The sequence below is a fragment of the Schistocerca piceifrons genome, chromosome X (genome assembly GCF_021461385.2).
Source record: "Schistocerca piceifrons isolate TAMUIC-IGC-003096 chromosome X, iqSchPice1.1, whole genome shotgun sequence".
NCBI classification, from domain to species: Eukaryota; Metazoa; Arthropoda; class Insecta; order Orthoptera; family Acrididae; genus Schistocerca; species Schistocerca piceifrons.
The window spans coordinates 921569032-921588708 of NC_060149.1; the positions used below are offsets into that span (position 1 = coordinate 921569032).

General features: G+C 40.7%; 1 protein-coding gene across 2 annotated transcripts in view; it reads left to right on the forward strand.

Moving 5' to 3' along the window:
* Nucleotides 1–19677, forward strand: part of LOC124721097 — a 654343-nt gene that overhangs the window by 485309 nt on the left and 149357 nt on the right. For both annotated transcript variants that reach the window (XM_047245917.1, XM_047245918.1), the window contains exon 17: nucleotides 13624–13750. In XM_047245917.1, coding sequence (XP_047101873.1) covers nucleotides 13624–13750 — 127 coding nt within the window. The remainder of the gene's footprint in view (nucleotides 1–13623; nucleotides 13751–19677) is intronic.

A 19677-nucleotide genomic window follows, 5' to 3' on the forward strand; every position in this document is an offset into this window, starting at 1 on the left:
GGAAGGAACAGATTGCTCAGGTTGTGAAGCAGCTGTTGAAATTCAACATGTTGTACTCGGGTGCATGTTGTGTCACCAACTGGTCAACTTTGTTCTTGACAACAGTTTGGCAGGGGCTATTCATCTTGATGGACAGCTGGTTGATAGTCATACCAAGATAAAAGGTTGTGCAGTTTTTGCACCACAGTTGATATATGACACGGCTGCTTTAATATGTGTCCCCACTTCTGATGGGCTAGGATAAGCCTGTTTCAGAACTGGGAGGTTCTGGATGGGTGGATTGGCCAGGTCTTGAACATTGATCTGCTGCAGGGATATGATCCCTGTGGAAAGGGGTTGGGAATAGGATTGACATAGGGATGGACAAAGATGATGTGTAGGTTGAGTGGGCAATAGAAAATGACTTTAGGAGGGGTGGGAAGCATCTTGGATAGAATGTTCTTCATTTCAGGGCATGATGAAAGAGAATCAAAGCCCTGTTGAAGGATATGTTTCAGGTGTTCCAGTCCAGGGTGATCTTGGGTGCCAAGGGGGTCACTCCTTTGCAGTTGATTCTTGGAGGTGGTGGGAGGATTGTGGGTGTGTGAGGATATGGCACAGGAAACCTGCCTGTGAACTGTGTTTGGTGGATACTAACTGTCTATGAAGGCCTTTGTGAGGCCTAAAGCATACTGGGCAAGGAATTTCTTGTCACTGCAGATATGTCGTTCATGGATTGCAAGGCCATATGGCAGGGGTTCTTTCATCAGGAAGGCAGGGCAGCTGTCAAAATGCTGGTACTGTTGTTAGTTAATGGGTTTAATGAGTACAGAGGTGTGCATGGAGTCAGCAGAGAGGAGGAGGTCAGCATCCAGGAAGGGCTGAGGAGGACCAGGTGAAGCAGACGGGAGAAAAGGTGTTGAGATTGTGAAGGAATGTGGACAGGATGTCTTGACCATGATGATATCATCAATAAACTTGAACCACTCTGGGTAGTTTGCAATTTTGGGAGGCTAGGAAGGTTTCCTCTAGATGACCCACAAAACGGTTTGTGTAGGAGGGTGCCATGTGGGTGCCCATGGCTGTGCTGCAGATTTGTATGTAAATGTACCCTTCAAAGGAAAAGTAGTTGTGGATCTTGATATAGTTGATAAGTTGTATAAGGAATGAGGTGGTGGGTTTGGAGTCAGAAGGATGTCATGAGAGAGCCCTGAGGCCATGGCCATGAGAGATGTATGTGTATAAGGAGGAGGCATCAATAGTGATGACTAGGGAGCCAGGAGGTAGAGGCATAGGGATGGTGGAAAGTCAGTGAAGGAAGTGGTAAGTAACTTTAATGTGGGAGGCTAGATTTCAGGCAATTGGTTGGAGATGTTGGTCAACCAGAGCAGAAATCCTTTCAGTGAGAGTACAATGCAGAAACAAAGATTGTTAGGGTTGATGGTTTTGGGAAGCATGTAGAAGGTGGGTGTGCAGGGTGTCACTGGGGTGAGGAGGGAAATGGACTCATGGGAGCGGTTCTGGGATGGGCCTAAGGATTTAGGCAGCGATTAGAGGTTATGTTGGATTTCTGGTATGGGACCACTCTGGCGGAGTTTATAGGTGGAGGAGTCATATAATTAGTAAAAGCCTCTTGCCAGGTAGTCACCGCAATTCATAATGACAGTGGTGGAACCTTTGTCTGTACGTAGGATGATTAGGTGATGATATGTTTTGAGGTAGTGTATGGCTGTCCTTTCTTCTGCTGAAAGGTTGGTGTTCATAGAAACTGACCTGGAAAAGGATGTTGAGGCCAAGTTGGAAGTATGGAATTCCTGGAAGCTGACTGGGGGGTTGTTGGGTAGGGGAGGGGAAGGGTCTTGGTTGGATGGTGGTATGCCCTGGGAGAGGCAAGGTTCAGTGTTGGGATTAGGTTGGCTTTAGTTGGAGGGATTGGTGGCAAAGCAGCATTTCCACTGTAAAGATTTGGAGGAGGAGACTACATCTATGACAAGTCCAGCATGGTTAAATGTGGAGGTAGGACTGAAGGTTAGGCCTTTGAATAGAACTGAAACTTCTGTGGGATTGAGGCTTTTGGTGGAGAGTTTAAAAACAGTGTTTTGGATTTACTTGAATTCTGGGTTTTGTGGGGTGTTGAGAAGGAGTTTTGAAAGATGTGGTAAAAGGAAGAGGTGAGCTACACAGGGTCTGGGTGCTACGAGGCATTATCAAGGGATTTCACTGTGAGAAGATTGGGTATTGATAGATAGTGGTGCCCCAAGGGGTGGGGAGGTGGGGGGGGGGGGGAATATGTTGACAGTTGACAGTAGATTAGCCAATTTATGGAGGTCATGTCTGGAATGATCCTCCGGGTGCTGCAGTAGAAGGGTTCATATTTGAGAGATGTTGTGTATGTAGTGATAATCTCACAGTAAAAGCATCTTGCAGAGAGAATGTCTGGGATGTCTTTCCCATGTAGAGGTGTTTTTGCAGTACCAGGTTCATGAGGGATAGGGCATTTCCACGCCTCATAAAGTGGTGTTCCATTAACCACCCAACCTACTCAGCATCCTAGTCAATTGCTGTGTCACTCCCATTCCCAACCCCTTGCCACAGGGATCATATCCCTCTGCAAGACACAGGTATAAGATGTGTCCAATCCATCCATCTCAGACTTCCTACTCCAGTCCTGTTACAGGCTTATCCTACTCCATCAGAAGCTAGGACACATGTGAAAGCAGCCATGTCATATACCAACTCTGGTGCAAACTCTGCACAGCCCCTTATCTTGGTATGACTACCAACCAGCTGACCATCAGGATGAATGGCCACCAGCAAACTGTTGTCAAGAATAAAGTCAACCATCCAGTGGAACAACATGCTCAGTTTCAATGGCTACTTCACAGCCTGAACTGTTTGGATCCTTCCCTCCACTGCCAGCTTCTCCAAACTGCACAGATGGGAGCTGTCCTTACAGCACATCCTCCACTCCCATAATCATCCTGGCCTCAATCTCAAGCAACTCATAGCCTCCATACCCTCCACCCAACAGTTTTTCCTTCCTCCATCATGTCACCTCCTTCTAATTCACATCCTCACATCACATTTAGTGTGTGCCATTTCCCACTGGCTTCTACAATCGAGCCAGCCTGCATACATGCAACCCTTCCCTACCGCATTCCTAGCTGGCAAACTGGCTGCCTTACTCTGAGCTACTAGCCACCCACCCCTAATCCCTTTCCCTGCCTCCTGTCTCTCTCCCCCTCTACCCACCCCACCCAACACTACCATCACCACAACCAGACCATCTGCTGAAAAATAACATTAACAACTTTTCTTTCTTTTGTGTATGCCTAACAACAGCTGAACACTTCTACTTTTCTACTTTCCTTTAATTCTAAAGTACTGAAATTAATCTCTGTTCTTTTCACCATTATATTACTAACAATAGCTATTAATTAAATCATATCTGGATAAAACTATATTTTTATCTATTATTCCTTATACAGGGTGAACATTAATAAAACCAACAAACTGACTGACTGTAAATGGAGGAGAAAAGGTCCTATGAACATGTCTCCACAAATGCACCATTGCCATGGTAGATGGCACTGATGAATGAAAATTCCTTTGTCCATGTGCTGTGTGTTCCTTCTGTGTTGTAGGCTCTGTGATTGACACACCATACTGTAATCACCAGAATGGTTCATCAGTAAAGAGGACTGACGACAGAAATCCCATAATTGAGATGGTCTAGTACAAAAACTGTCAATAAAATCCTTCCATGCAGGATACACACAATTGTACTCTGCCTTACATCATGTGGGCGGGCCACTTGCGTCGAGCATATTCTAGGGTTCGTTTCAGTATTTTGTAGACCCCATTCCTCCAAATCTGGTGTATGCATGATCTGCCACCTCCCTGCATGCCCAAAAGGCCTTGAAATGTTGTGTGATGTGGTTGGTGTCTGTGTGGGTATTTGTTTTGGTATAGCCGTGCTGTCCCTCAAGCATTTCCATCTGCTTGTCTGTACACAAACACCACCTCAGCTTGTTCCCAACATGAATACCATACTATTCTGCTGCTTACAGTATGCTGTGTCAATCATACAGCCTGCAACACACAAGGTTCACATGGCACATCATCAGAGGAACTTTCATTCATCAGTGCCTTCTACCATAGCAATGATGCTTTTCTGGACACACATTCATAGAACATTTTTTCCTCCATTTCCAGTCAGGAATCCATCCCTGCATTTTTTTGGTTTTATTAATGTTCTCCCTGTATAATCAAAATATTAGCCTTTACTCCACAGTTTTACCCACGTATGTGTTCGATACATAAATTGATACACCCCCTCCTCCCCATCTTTGTGTACACCTCTTCCTCCCTCCTTATGTCCACCTCATCCTCCCACCTCAATCTGTATATCTCCTCCTTCGCACTCTCTCTGTCTCTTCATCTCCTCCTCCTCCTCCTCCTACTACTCTCTCTCTCTCTCTCTCTCTCTCTCTCTCTCTCTCTCTCTCTCTCTCTCTCCCCCTCCCCCTCCCCCTCCCTCCATTTCCTCCACCTCGTATCAAAATACCTTCCTCCCTCCTCCCTTTGGCCATATCCTTCTCCCCTGTTATCTCCCTGTTATCTCCCCCTCTTTCTTTTCCACTTCCCCCCTACCTCTCTACACCTTCTGTAGAAGTCTGCAGTTATAAGCAAAATTTATATGGCTTATTACAGTGACACCGTAGAAACACATAGTAAAGACAATAATGTATAAGTTCAATGTCACACTAACAGAAGATAGCCAACCAATAGTAAAGTAAATATGTAGTCTGAGACCAAAACTGAAGTTGTCACCAGATAGTGGCTGGCATAGTGAACATTCTATCAAGTGAGAATACAAGAGAAAGAGTCTTCTGCATGGGAGGCACATGGTTACAGCTGATCATCAGATGTCACAGGCTTCAATTATAGCTTAGTATTTTGCATGTTATTATGAATATTAGATTTAGTTCCTAATCCAGTCTCTAGTGAACCACAGAATCTCTAGGTGTGTCAGTAGAACTTGTAAAAAAAATTTTAAAAATTAAAAATAAAACACTAATTTATGGTCAGAGGGACTCCACATGTACACTCAAATAGTGAAGCTGGACAGCTCTCGTAGTGGAGATGTGATACAGTGTCAACTGTACTGCATGCTCCATCTGCAGTATCCATCTCCTGTAGATTCTGCACCACTTGAAAATTGACTTTGTGATTAATGAAATGAGTAGATGATATAATTTAATGGGGGTCTCAACAGCAATCTCATGATGACAACTTTGAATTTTATTGCCCTTTCTCTTCACAATTCAGTATCAATTACATTCCATACATGTACACTATCTGATTCAACATTCATGGAGTAACTCAAGTACACAGAACATCTAATATATTGGCAATAGGTATACAATCACTGGTCCACTACTGTCAGCCACATAATTATCACAGTTAGCAAATCCTCACACACAAGCTGAATCGTCGTTTACAATAAGAAAAGGAGACTCTATAGGGTTGCACCAGGTGATATGCCATGAGCTCTGGGTGTATGGACTCTTCCCAAAGTGCTACTTGTGGTGACATCTTGTAGATTGCAGCTCTACCCAGTGGTGCAGGCTGGAGGTAGCGATTGATCAATAGTTGTGACAGCAGACATTGCTGTTGGAGTCTGGTACTACATCCCCCCTCCAGAGAGTGGGCATAGATGTGGAAGCCAAACTTGTACCAACTTCAGTGATGATGTGGGGGTGCCACTGGTGGTCAGTGGTTCGAGGGTGCCACTGCTTAAGTTGAGTTGGACACTGGGGCATGCAGAACCCAGAAGTTCATGCAACTCCATCTCAACAACTTCCAACTGCACAGGGGCTGTCACCAGAGAAACCACAGGTCTGCAGTTGGAGACCCTGGGACAGGGAAGTTGGGGCATCAGAGCCCAATCCACGACCAACAGTTCACCAGGGGCCTGGCATTGGTGGCAGAGGAGAGGCGTCATCTACAGTGGACAAGGCCAGGGGAACTGGTTGTACAGACCAAAGAGGCATGCTGATACCATCCTGTGGCACCACTGTTCTGATAGCATCTCCAGAGGTGACCCTCTTGGTGACTTCATACATCTGGCAGTCATGCACATCCTGGATGATGGCCAGTATTGTATGTCAGATGGCATCCAAATAATTAGGCTGACACTAGGGCACCAATACAGTATTGGTGACAGACTGGAGACCAGAACAGATTATAGTTCGGGAGTAATAGCAGAGAGGGAGGAGTGTGAGGCTGCCATCCATGGAGCAATTTGACCAGGCTCTTCCACACAATTGGGGCAGGCCTATAGTATACAAATAATAAGGCAAGACATTGTCCAATGGTGTGGACTGGATAAGGGCCCCATCTTCTCTTGAAATTCAACATTATCTGTTCCACTTTCCCATTGGACTGGGGGTGATACAGTACTATAAGAAGGTGTTCTATCCTGTGCATTTCACAGAAATTGGAAAACTGGGTGGAGGTGAGCCAGAGGCCATTGCCTGAGATGATGGCTTGCAGGAGGTCCTCATTGGCAAAGATGTGTGAAAGGGGCTTGATCACATTGTCATGGAACCCATAGGGTAGGTATGCATAAATTTGGGATATGAGTCTACCACAACCAACCACATCTGACACAAGAAGGGAGCAGCAAAGTTTATGTGGAGGTGCTGCCAAGGGCTCGACAGGGGCCAGGAGAGGAACACCTCGGCAGTGTGCAGATTGCTGTTGAGCATACATGGTGCTAACCAGACCATGGTCTTCATGTCCTTGTAGTAGGCTGACCAGTAGGCATGGCAGCATGGGTGCTGTTTCACGTGGGATATGCCACTGTGATCAATGTGTAGGAGTGCAAGAACCCTGAGGGCACAGAGCTGGGAAAATAATGGCACAAGGCCATTCATGTTCAGATTTTCAGCAGGAGAACACAATCATCAAGGGAGAGCCAGTATTGGAAGGAAAAAAGAAAAAAAAAAATCAATTGACCTTCGTTCTTAGCTGAGAGATGAGGTGGCCACCCTCACTTAACACATTTAGTCACAATGTCAAGAGCAGACACTGGCGTTGTATGGACCATCATTAATGTAACATCAAGGGGAAAATTGTGCAGAGCCAATGTACAATTCAGATCCAGCTGAGAGATAATGCCTTCCTGGGTTTCAAATTCTGGATCAGTGCCAACAGGTAGCCAGGACAAAGCATCAGCTTTCGAGTGGTGGCTGGTTGGCTTATAGAGAATGTCACAGGTATGGGCTGATAAAAACAATGCCCAATGCCACTGCCTTTGTACTGTCCTGGAGGCTATAACTTGGTCCAAACGGTGTCAGTAATGGCTTATGGTCAGCAGCAGCTGGAATTTGATGTCATATAGATAGGTGTGAAATTTCTTAACTGTGTGGCCAGCACCTCTTTATCAATCTGTGAGTAGATGCATTGGGCAGAATTGAATATCTTAGACACAAACACAATAGGATGTTCAGAGTCATCCACCTCCTTGTGGGACACAACCTCCCAAACTCCATGTGGCATGGCATCTGTGTCAAGAAGAAGAGCCTTCCATAGTGATAATGGGATGAGACATGGTGCCGATTTGAGGGTTCATTAAAGAGAGGAAAAAGCTGTGTCATGCTCTGGAAGAAACCAGAATGGAACCCCTTTTTTCCGCAATGCATTGAGCAGATAGGACAATTTTGTAACATGGGGAATGAAATGGCCATAATAGCTAATTTTTCTCATAAAGGATTGCAGTTCCCTGAAATTCCAAGGCCTGGGCATGTTTTCTGTCACACAGGCATGTGCTCAGTAGGACAGATGGCCTGTTGGCTAATGATAACCCCAAAGTACTCAACAGAAAAATTTACGGTTGTGGAGGTTACATGTGAGACGAGCTTTGGTTAACGGAGAAAACAAAGATTGCAATTTCTGTAGGTGTTCATTCATTGAGACCCCTATCACTATGCTATCATTTAAAGAATTGCAGTATGAAGGAATGTCCTGTATCATTTGTGCCAAGTAATGCTGGAAGATAACTGGCTTGCTAGAAATACCAAGGGGAGACTGTGACTCCTACAGAATCAAAAGGGTGTGCTGAGGACCAACAGATCCCGACATCCTGTGTGCAATGGCAATTGCAAGTATGCCTCTGACAAACTGGCCTTAATCTAACAGACACCATTTTCTAATATGGAAAACAGTTCTTCTGGGCAGGGAATGAGAAAAATATCAACAGTGACCTGCACATTGACGACCTTAAAATCAACAAATAGGTGGAGGGAACATCCAGTTTTTTCATGATTACAAAAGGTAAAGCTATTGGCTGGATGAGACAGGGATAATCACCTTGAGGGCTTCCAATTAGTCGAATTCCACCATAACCGTGTCTTGCAAGATGAGTGGAATCAGGGTGTCCCACGAGACATAAGGCAAGGAGCCTGGTTTTAAATGAGCTTTTATCACTAGATCTGCAGCTTAAATTAACACAGGGGTAAACAGATCCAAATAAGATGCAGTTAAGTCACCAGTGACACAAAATGGGAAACCCAAACTGTTTGAATGCATCTAACCCAAAGATATTTTCCACATCACCTGAAATAACAACCAAAAAGGAAAGTTTCCATGAAACATTTTTGTATGAGGCTTCCATAGCAAAAAAAACCTTTCACGCACATCTCATGGCCATCACATGCCATTACTATCTGTCAAGAAGGCTGTAGCAAGGAAAAACATAACGTAATGTAGGTAATATTCATAAAAGGAGAGGATGCACCAGTATCCATCTGAAAAGGGACCTCCAGGCCATTCATTCATAACATGATTACCAGTTTGACAGACTGACTCATGGCAGAATGGGTCAGTATTTTAGTGGAGAGCACTACTTCTGCAGGAGAGCTCTGATGAGATCCCATGGCAGATGAGACGGGAGAACCAACCTCCATATTGTACCCAAGATCCTGGGCATTGGATGGCTGCCACACATAAGTAATGTGACACATAATGCCACATGAAAAGCAAGTAGCTAATTGATCCAGCAGAGGGAATGAGGGAGTCAGAGAAAATACTGAGGACAAAAGATTGACGACACAAAGTGGAGTTCAGTTGAGATGGAGAACCGGGAAAAGATTCTGAAATTGGGTTATGAAACAGAGATCATTTGGAGACAGTCTGAAGTGTCATCATCCAATTCACATACCTCTAAGTCACTGACTGGTATAGCATAACATGTTCACTGGAGCACCTGACATGAGCATGTGACTTCTGGTTACATTGAGAGGTGTTGGTAACCATTGCAGTGGTGGTGACAGATAACACTGCTGACTGAGCCTCCCACTGGCTTTTGGTTCCCTGTGTGAATTCAAAAGCCTGAAGAATTTTAAGGATTTCATCTAAGGATGAGTCAGCATGCTGTAAAGCATGGGAGTGGACTTCCTTTTCAGACAAATGTTGGTGAAGCAAGTCCCAAATCAAGGACTTGGCATACAATCAGCAACATGGTTCTTTGGAACACACAAAAGCACAATGGTGATTAAGGCCCTAAAGGTCGGTGACCCAGTCGTTGTCAGTTTCCAATGGTTGTTTACAATGCTGGTGAAATTTCAAGCAAGCAAATGCACCCATAATTATCCAACAGCAGATTACAAAGTTCAGCAAAAGTCAAACTATCTAGATGTTTTGTGGGAAACAGCTTATGGAGCAAACCCAACAAACAGTGGAAATCAACAAAAGAAAAAATGACTGTTGCTGATCAGAATAGGTTACCTTGTAGTCAGTGAAGTGATAGTGGAAGTGCCATAAGTATGTTTCTCAATCATCAGTGCCAACCAGAAACAAAGCAAACAGTGGAACTGCTGAAGATGTATGATTCCTGATAGATTATGTCGTTATTTGTTCCTGTAGTAAGGCCAACTGCTGTTGCCGTCATTCCAGTAATTGCTGATCGAGAAGTTGCTGTTCCTGCTGTTGTTGGAGTCACTGCTCCATCAATTCCAAGTCCATGGTGTCCAATATTTTGGTGCACTGAGAGTTTGAAAAGACTTATCACTATTGTAGAAGTCTGTAATTATGAGCACAATTCATTTGGCTTATTACACTGAGACAAGAGAAACACAGAGTAAAGACAACAATGTATATTTTCAGTGTCACACAAAAAGAAGATAGCCAGCCAATATTAAAGCCTGTACATAGTTCAAAATCAAAGCTCAAGTTGTCAATGGATAGTGGCTGGTACAGCAAACATTCCATCATGCGAGTGCAATACAGAATGAGTCCTGGCAGACACAAGGTTATAGGTGCTCAGAGGTAACAGGATCCCACCAGGTGATGTGACATGATCTCTCCTCCCAGAGTGCTTCTCACAAAGACAGCTTGTACAGAGTGCATTCAATGGGTAATATAACACATTTTTTTTCTGAAAACAGGTTTGTTTTATTTAGGATTCCAATATACCATATTATTACCCACTCCTTCAACTATGAAACCCTGTTTTTCAATACAATCTCCATTCAATGCAGCAGCTTTACTGCACCTTACTAGGGGGTGCCTGCATGTTACCACTCTACTGGTTGACATTAGAATCCTGCTGTTTCTGTGCCAAATTTGGTTGAAATCAATCCAGCGGTTGGGGAGGAGATCCCAGATGTACATGCATACAAGCATCTACTCAATTTGATGTATATAACAGATTATCTTGAATAAAATAAGATCTGTTTAGCACATGGTTATACTACACTTTCAGTATTTCAGTAAAATTAAATCTTGTAGCTAATTTTTTTCTTATCATGGGGTCTGAGATTTGGTATCACTTTTATGGCAATTATTGTTTATTCTATTCACAGTATTTCACACAGAACAAATGCAGTTCAGTGTACGTATCTTTTTCTGTATGACTACTCAATGGCTGAGAGTGTTGCTACAAAGAATTTGGAAACTTTATAGCCATATGTATTTTCAAATAGTTATTACATAGCTCAGTTGAAAATTATAGACACAATTTTCAAAAATACTTTCCTAGATTATTTGGTTACTTTGTTGCAAATAAACTGTGTGAGAATATATAATTATTCTGTTTAGAAATTTTCCCGGTTAATTCACAGTACAGTGGAACCTCGCATAGCAACTATAATTCATTCCAGAATTTTACTCATAGTATGAAACACTCATTATGTGAAACAATTTATCACACATTAATTAATGTAAAATATGATAATGCATTCCACACAGAAAAAGTACTAAAATTTAACCTTATTCGTGCCATTTATTCAAAGAAAATTATACATACAGTATTATTCACAATACATAACCAATTCTTTTTACTAGGAAGCTATCTATAGTTATTTGTTTCTACTGATGATTCAACTCTTGGTGAAAACACAACACATTATTACCATTAAATTAATTTGTTGTGCATGGAGCCACTGCTTTATTGGGGTGATGATTTTCAGTGTACTATACAACCAATTCCCATGCTTTCAGCATTTATCTTATTGTGCCAGAAGATTGCTGTTTTGCAGTTACTACCTCCTCCTCCTCCTGCTCTGAAGATCTCCTCTCCACAAATTCCTGCTGTGAAACACACTGCAACTCCATAAGCTCTTTGGTGGTCACTTCTTGGCTGTGATCTTCCACAAGCTCATTGATATCATTGTTATCCACTTCTAGTCCCCTGATCTTGGCCAAAGACACCATCCCATTGACTGCAGGCTCCACAGGCACTGACTCAAATGTCTCGGACTCACATTTAACAATGTTCTCTGACTATAGCTTCATACAAGCAGAAGTGAGAGTTCTCTTGGTAACCCCATCCCGTGCCTATTCAATCATCTTGATGTAGGCAACAATGTTGAAGTGATATTTCCAAAACTCTCTGAGAGTGACATTGGTAGCTTCAGTCAATTCAAAGCAACGCTTGAAGAGTGCTTTAGTGCAGAGCTTCTTAAAGTTAGAAATAATCTGCTGAGTAATGGAGTGTTGGGAGGCAGAAATTGGGTCTTCACAAATTGAAATTCTTCAAGGAGGTGGTCTTGTAGGCATTGATAATGGGTAGGAGAATTGTCTATAACAAGCAAGATATGGAGTGGCACATTCATCTCAAGCAAATATTTTTTCACTGAAGGACCAAACACTTCATTGATCCAATCACAAGAAAGGTCACATGTCACCCAAGCCTTGTTGTTGGGCCTCCACATCACATTTAACCTGCTCTCCTGGACTTTACACTTCTTGAAGGCTCACGGAGTTTCTGAACGGTAAACAAGCAGCATTTCAATTTTCAAATGACTGCTTGCATTTGCGCAGAACAGCAATGTGAGACAGACTTTCATTAGCTTGTGACCAGGCAATGCATTCTCCACTGCTTTTATGAAGGTATGCTTCAGCATCTTTTTCCAGAATAGGCCCACCTCATCACAATTAAAAACCTGTTGTGGCAGATAACCCTCAGAATCTATGAGCATCTTGAAGTTGCTGATGAAGTTCTCTGCTGCCTTTGTGTTGGAACTGAATGCTTCACCATGCCTCGCAATCCTATGGATGCCAGTTCTTCTCTTAAACTTCTCGAACCATCCACAGCTTTCCTTATACACTCCTTTGGCCACTGATGATCCTAGCATCTTCTTAATGAGGTCAGCAAAAATCATTCCCACCTTCTCACAAATTATAACCTCATTAATAGCATCAACTAGAAATTACTCTTCATTTATCTATATAAGGAGCAACCTTTCAAAGCATCTATCTCCTTAATCTTGTTCTTTTTCCAGAGAATAATGGAAATAGTTGATGTAGACTTATTGTATTTGCATGCTAAATCAGCAACTCACACAAGATTCTCATTTTTCAATGATTTTATGTTTCATTTCTAAGCTCATTTTCTTTGTCTTATGGTCATCTTCCTGCAACTTTATCTTTGGGGGCATTTCTATGAAGGTTATTAAAATTTCCACACAGAAAACACTGTGTGAATAAAAGTTTAGAAAAATGTATGATCACAAACTGCACTAAGACGGTAGCAGAAAGACCACTATACCCAGACTGCAGTACATACTAATGATATTGTTCATAAGCCACTGCTGACAATGAAAGGTGATCATATTTTTTAACGTTTCCCCCACCGCATGCCAATGGCTGGTGACAGCACACTAAATCATCATCATTCACGTGAAACACTACTTGTGAAGCAAATCTTTTTTTTACAATTTGTTTTCCTTGTTATGTGTATTGTGTGTTATGGGAGATGATTGGTAAGCAAGCTTCCACTGTACTAAACTTCAGTGAACTTAATCTTGCAGATAGGATGTCTATTTTCACTGATTTTCATGTGTTGCTGTGGATTTAAAAACTCACCAATAGTACATTGCATGCAATTGGAAATCTACATTTATAAAATATTCTTCTCTCAAAACTTCCAAAATGGAGTAATGAGATGCAATATTTTTAATACAATTTATTTTAAAGCACTGGTTATTTGGCAATTTGTTATTGCATGTACACTGCATAAAGATTAGTTATTATAGGCTATGTTTTTACATTATTATATAGATATAGAGTATAATTCTGATGCTCAGTATCCACAGCCCATAAACTTATATCTTTTCTTCTTTTATGATATTGTTACAGGGTCTTTCCATTGACTGAGACACTTATAGAGACCTTACATTATATAGGTAATACATTTTTGCTATCAGAAACTGACAGTTGTGGGATAAAAGCAGAACTAGTCTCGCTTTTTAATGAAACTATAAAGGTAAAAATTCCTTTTCTGGTAACATATCATCTTACTTTTTTGTGATGAGTTATGTACAGAGCCACAAAAAATTAACTTTTAACACCCCTGTAGAACTGAATAATGAATTTTTAATGGTCATATGTAATATTCACCACATTTCGTACAAATTCAAACAAAAATGCACAGTTGCTGGTGAAAACTAAAACCCCCTGAAAGAGCTAACTGATTAACTTTTTAAGTAATGGCATCCATTTGTAATGTTGATGGTTTCAAATAATTACACTACAAAATTAATGAGTATATGGTGAATGATAGCATTCTGCATTCTGATAGCTGTCCTAGATGTGTAAATTTTTGGGTGTTTTGTGTACACAACAAGAAATGAAACTTTATCTCTTAAGTCATCAATTTTTTTCTGTGGCACTTAATTCACTACAATGCAGATAACTAATGCAGAACAGTAGATACTGATCATGGGGACATTTTAGGATGATTGAGTCTGTGCTGGCTCCCTGTCAGATTCACAAATACCATATTACAGTAGCATCCCTGCCCCATACAGTTTGGAACATTGTTCAAAAATCCCACTGACACACATATCTCTCTTAATAACTGCATAAGTCAACAACACTGGAAGTTTAGTATGTAAAATTACTCTCTTGGTTGATATTCAAGTAAATAATAATTCCTCTGACATTTCATTGCTATCAACAGTCAGAAGATACAGCAAACAACCTCCTCTTTCTGGCATCAGATTGAACTTTTTCTGAAGCAGAAGACGAATCTGGAGCAAAAGACCTAAAAGAAAATGAAGCAAGCTCGTTGAGTTATACATTGGCCATATACAATTAATCTCATCTACCATTGGCTGGAATAGGACAATTAACAAATTTTTCTACTTCATGAAAAATCAAAAACTCAGATACCCATAAATTGTTAACAGAATAAAGAAAAACGCTACTGTTTGGTCACAATATACATGAAAAAAAATAAGAAAGTACAGCAATCAGTAAATCTTTAATAGCAAAAGAAAACACACAGAAAAATAATGAAACTTCCTTAAAATTTAAAGCTGTGTTGCTTTAAGACATTATTACTAAAATAATGAAAGTAGCCAAATAGAGATAATTAACATCAAGCAAAAGGAAATTTATAGTTATTAATGCTATAAAAAAAGTTTTCAATGGATAAATCATACAAACTAGAAATCAAAGATAACTTTTATTTAAATAGAAACATGCTTTGCAAATTAACAGACAAATGTCCTGAAAGAAAAAGGATCTAAAATTGTGAGAATCTGTAAGGTGTATATAAATCCAAAATAAACAAAACAAGCAATCTCATAGCGTCCTTAGCTCTGAGGCAGCAGTGATTTATTTCTGAAAACAATATCAATAAATTAGATAAATCATTAGTATATGTGGCAGTAATCTAGATACAGACAATGTTAAATTTAAATCTAATACAAACTACAGCAAATTACATTTCTAAAAATAGAAGAAAAGGAACAATAAATCATTAAAGCATAAAATTTTGGAGTCATTCTTTGAAATTCACTTTGACTAACATTGGTTGTAAAATCAGTCATTTAAAAATACTGTGTCCAATTTAGTAAGAAGACAGGAAAATTAACGCCACAATTTTAAATCCACATTTAAGAAATCATTCATGAACAAGAATCATACAAACATACTGTCATCTGACATAGTATTAAGCATCCCTGACATAGAGAAACAACTAAAAGAGTTGAAAATAAAGAAACTGCCAGGTCCAAATGGAGTCCTAATTTGGTTTTACAAAGAGTACTCTACATCATGGCCCATTATCTAGTTTGCATTTATTTCAAATCACTCCACCAGTGCAAAGTTCCAAGTGACCAGAAAAAAGTGCAGTGACTCCTGCTTATAAGAAGTGTAAAAATTGAACCCACAAAATTACAGACCAATATCCCTAAGTTCAGTTTGCACTAGAATTCTAGGCCATGTATTCATGAGTGCTACTCAAATGTGTCGGATCCACACCAGGTCAGATTGAAAGAAGACATCAAATGAGTTCAGAGGTGACCTGCTAGATTTGTTACTGGTAGGTTTGATCATCATGCAAGTGTTACAGATATGCTTCATGAACTCAAGTGGAATCCCTGGAGGAAAGAAGACATTCATTTTGAAGAACACTAGTGAGAAAACTTAGAGAACCAGCATTTGAAGCTGACTTTAGAACGGTCCTACTGCCACCAACATAAATTTCATGTAGGGACCATGAAGATAAGATACAAGAAATTAGAGCTCATATGGAAGCATATAGACATTCAGTTTTCCTTCACTCTACCTGTGAGTGGAACCAGAAAGGAGACAACTGGTAGTATTACAGCGTACCCTCCACCATGCACCGTGCAGTGGCTTGCAGAGTATGTATGTAGATGTAGATGTAGAATTAATAGCATACTTACTTGTTCATCATTGTAGATTACAGAAGCATGTCATTTTTAATATGTGAGAAGCAAGCAAGCATAGTCGAATGAAGAAAACCATTCCTGTTAATGGAGGCACTAATCAAACTCTTCTTAAACACAAAACCTGTATGATAAGAAAACATATGCAGGGTACACATGTTTCACACAGATAGGCATCATATACACAGTTGTAATACCAGTGAAAAGTTTAAATGACACACTCTCCCTCTTTGAAGCATGTGTTTGTGTACAATTTATTAAGATTATGAGATAAAAAAATAAAATTAGATACACATAGTAGAGATTATATAACATTACATATGTTATTTATGTTAGAGTGATAGAGTCCATTTTGTAAATAAAAGAGTTAACACTGATGAGAGAAAAACTGAGGATCATCATCTGAGATGATTGTTTTGGGCAAACCTTCTACAGCAAATATTTTACTTAATGTTTCATTTATTTATTTATCATTTTTCTACCCACTGAGCATTGTGGAAAGCAGCATACAACATGATATCAAATATATTAAACAAAAAGTTATGTTCAATTTATTTGGATTTGCACATTCTATTTTATATATTATGATTACAGATATTCAATACACAATCATGCACTTCCACCATATGGTATAGAACTGCAGGATCCCCTTAAATGGCTCAGGGACACATTATGCATTAGAAAGTGATACCCAGGTGACAGATTGTGTGCGCAGTGCACACAAGGGTTCCTTAGATATGGAAACTGTCTGACAGACCCAAATAATAATAGCTGTAGGAGGCACCAAAGTATTAATGTAAAGCCCAAAGAAATGCCTCCTGTTGTAACTTGTTGTGACTGTGACATTTCCAGTTGTGGGGTGACTGAGAAAGCATGGCAAAACCAAACAGAGAGCATCCCATGCACAAACAAACGAACGGAAAGGACGGACATGAAACAATGACGGACGCTGGAGAAAGACCTTATGACGACAACACGCAAGATGCAGTGGAGTGACAGAGACAACTAAATGAATCCAAGATGTCCACGATTAACGAGATCAAAGTGCGATAAACACACTGTCTTGTCGAGGCGATGTGTCAAGACTCACGCAACGATTAGACTTGTTGGCAGAGCAAGAGGCCAACTCTTAAATACTGTATCGGGGGCGCCGCTATTGGCTGCTGGAACCACATGTTCCACTGTGGTGCCCTCACTCTACATGCAGGCCAGTACATGCGTGCCACCACAGCTTATGGCACGATGATGCAGAGACATCTACGGGTCTTCGACGTCCATGACATCTGGCGGGGATTCAAATTCTGTGGCGCGCGGTACCAGCCCCCCCTCCCCCCCTCCCACAGATAGGACAGTTAAAATCCTATTGATCAACTGCCAAAGCATTCACAAAAAAATCCCAGAGTTTGAAGCAATGCAGAAAGCAGTGGGGTTCACATGTTAAGAGGTATAGAAAACTGGCTAAAATGCAAAATTGAAAACACTCTGATTTTTGGGATCAATGTAAGTGTGAATCAAGAGGACAGACTAATGGTGAATTGAGGTGATATATTTGTTGTGGTAGACAAGAAAATCAAATACACCAAGAGAGGAACTGGAGCTATTTATGATATTGTTTGGTCAAGAGAGGGCATAAACTAATAAACTGATCTTTCTGTTGGCCTCCAGACTTACCTTCACATGTAACAAAAACTTAAGAGGAAATCTCAGCTCACTAGTTTGTTTGTTTGCCAATTTTATTGTCATTGTTGGAGGAGACATTAATCATCTGTAACAAGATATTCTGTAAAACATTATTGGTACTTAATGCCTTCACTGAAACCAATGTAGAACAGATAGTTTATAAGCCCATTTATGATGAAAATGTATTGGATCTAATGACTACAAATGATCTTGACCTCACTGAAATGGAGGCAGTGAGCATGTGGAAGTAGTAATAAAAATGTTTAATGCATTAAAAAGTGCAACTAAAACAAACAGGAAGATTTTCATGTTCGATGAACTAGATAGAATGAAAATTGTGACATACCACAAAGAGGAGTCCAAACTATTTACATTTGGGTAGGAGCTTGTAGGGAACTGTTGCTTAAGTTTAAAAGAATGGGCAACAAAGCACTGGGTAGATAGTCAGTAGAACATTTCATAATGGGATGGACCCTCTGTAGTAAACAGTCACTGTGTGGGGAAAAAAAGCTGCTACTGCATAATAAGTGTAGAACAAAGCATAGGACTGTAGCCAGAGGATGATGAATGAAAGGCATTTGGTTGTTGAAAGGCCAATGTGTAACATGTTCGACAGGTACCACAGCAGAATATTACCAAAATATCTCTCCAAAACCCAAAGAAATTATGGTCATATGTAAAGGCTGTCAGAGACACCTATGTCAGTGGCCAGGTACTAACAGATGTCAGAGGAACCAAAATTGAGAGTAACAAAGTTACAGCAGAAATTTTAAGCTCTGTTTTCAAATGTTCTCTTACAAAGGAAGACACAGAGGTATTTCATCCATTTAATTCTTGCATTCATTCAAAAATGAGTGATATCAGTGTCAGTAGCATTGAAAAATTGATTAAATTGCAAGAATTAAACAAGGGTGCAGTGCCCAATCAAATGCCTCTCATTCTATACAGAATTTGCACCCGATGTAGTCTTCTAAGCATAATATATCATTGATCTGTCAATGAAAAACTATGGTCAGTCCTTGGAACAAAGCACAGGTCACATCTATGTAAAAGAAGGACAGCAGACATGATCCACAAAATGACCATCCAATCTCATCTGGCAAATATTGAATTATCCCTTGGGTTGTTACTTTCTCATCAAAAGGTATTTTGATCACTGCTACCACCACAAGTGTTTAACATACCCAAACAGAAAGAAATGCATGAACACAATCAGACAATGCCAAAAAGAAGGAACTTGTCATCAGTACTTATTTGCAAACTTGCACTGAATGCCACTGCTACTACATCTTCTTCCCCTCTAATCTCCATTGGATGACCATTTCCAGCTCTGGCAGGTCTTCTGACACCAATACTGTAATTATGTGTTGACAGAAGGTGTGGGCTAGCAGCTCACTCCTGGAGGTGAGTGGAGGAGTGGGCGATGAAAGCAGCCAATCACTTGATATAACACTTTGATCAGTCATAGTTCAGCATGTCAGAAACATCCATTGTAGAATCATAGAACATATTCTGAGCTCAAAAATAATGAAGTGAGTTGAAAAGAATGACACCACTGTTACAAAACCCAGCTCACACTTTTCTCACATGATATCCAGAATGCTGTGAATGATGGGAGTAAGGTTAATGCAGTATTTCTTGACTTCCGAAAAGCATTGCACCAGCTCAGAGGCTAGCAGCCTGGAAAGTTATCCAGTGTTGGAACCAGGCCACAGTCCATTGAACAATGCCCCTGCTAATGTAGCAATGTCAGCAGAGGCACCCCTTCCTCAGTCAATGCTCTCATACTGCAACAGGTGTGGACGTCATGCAG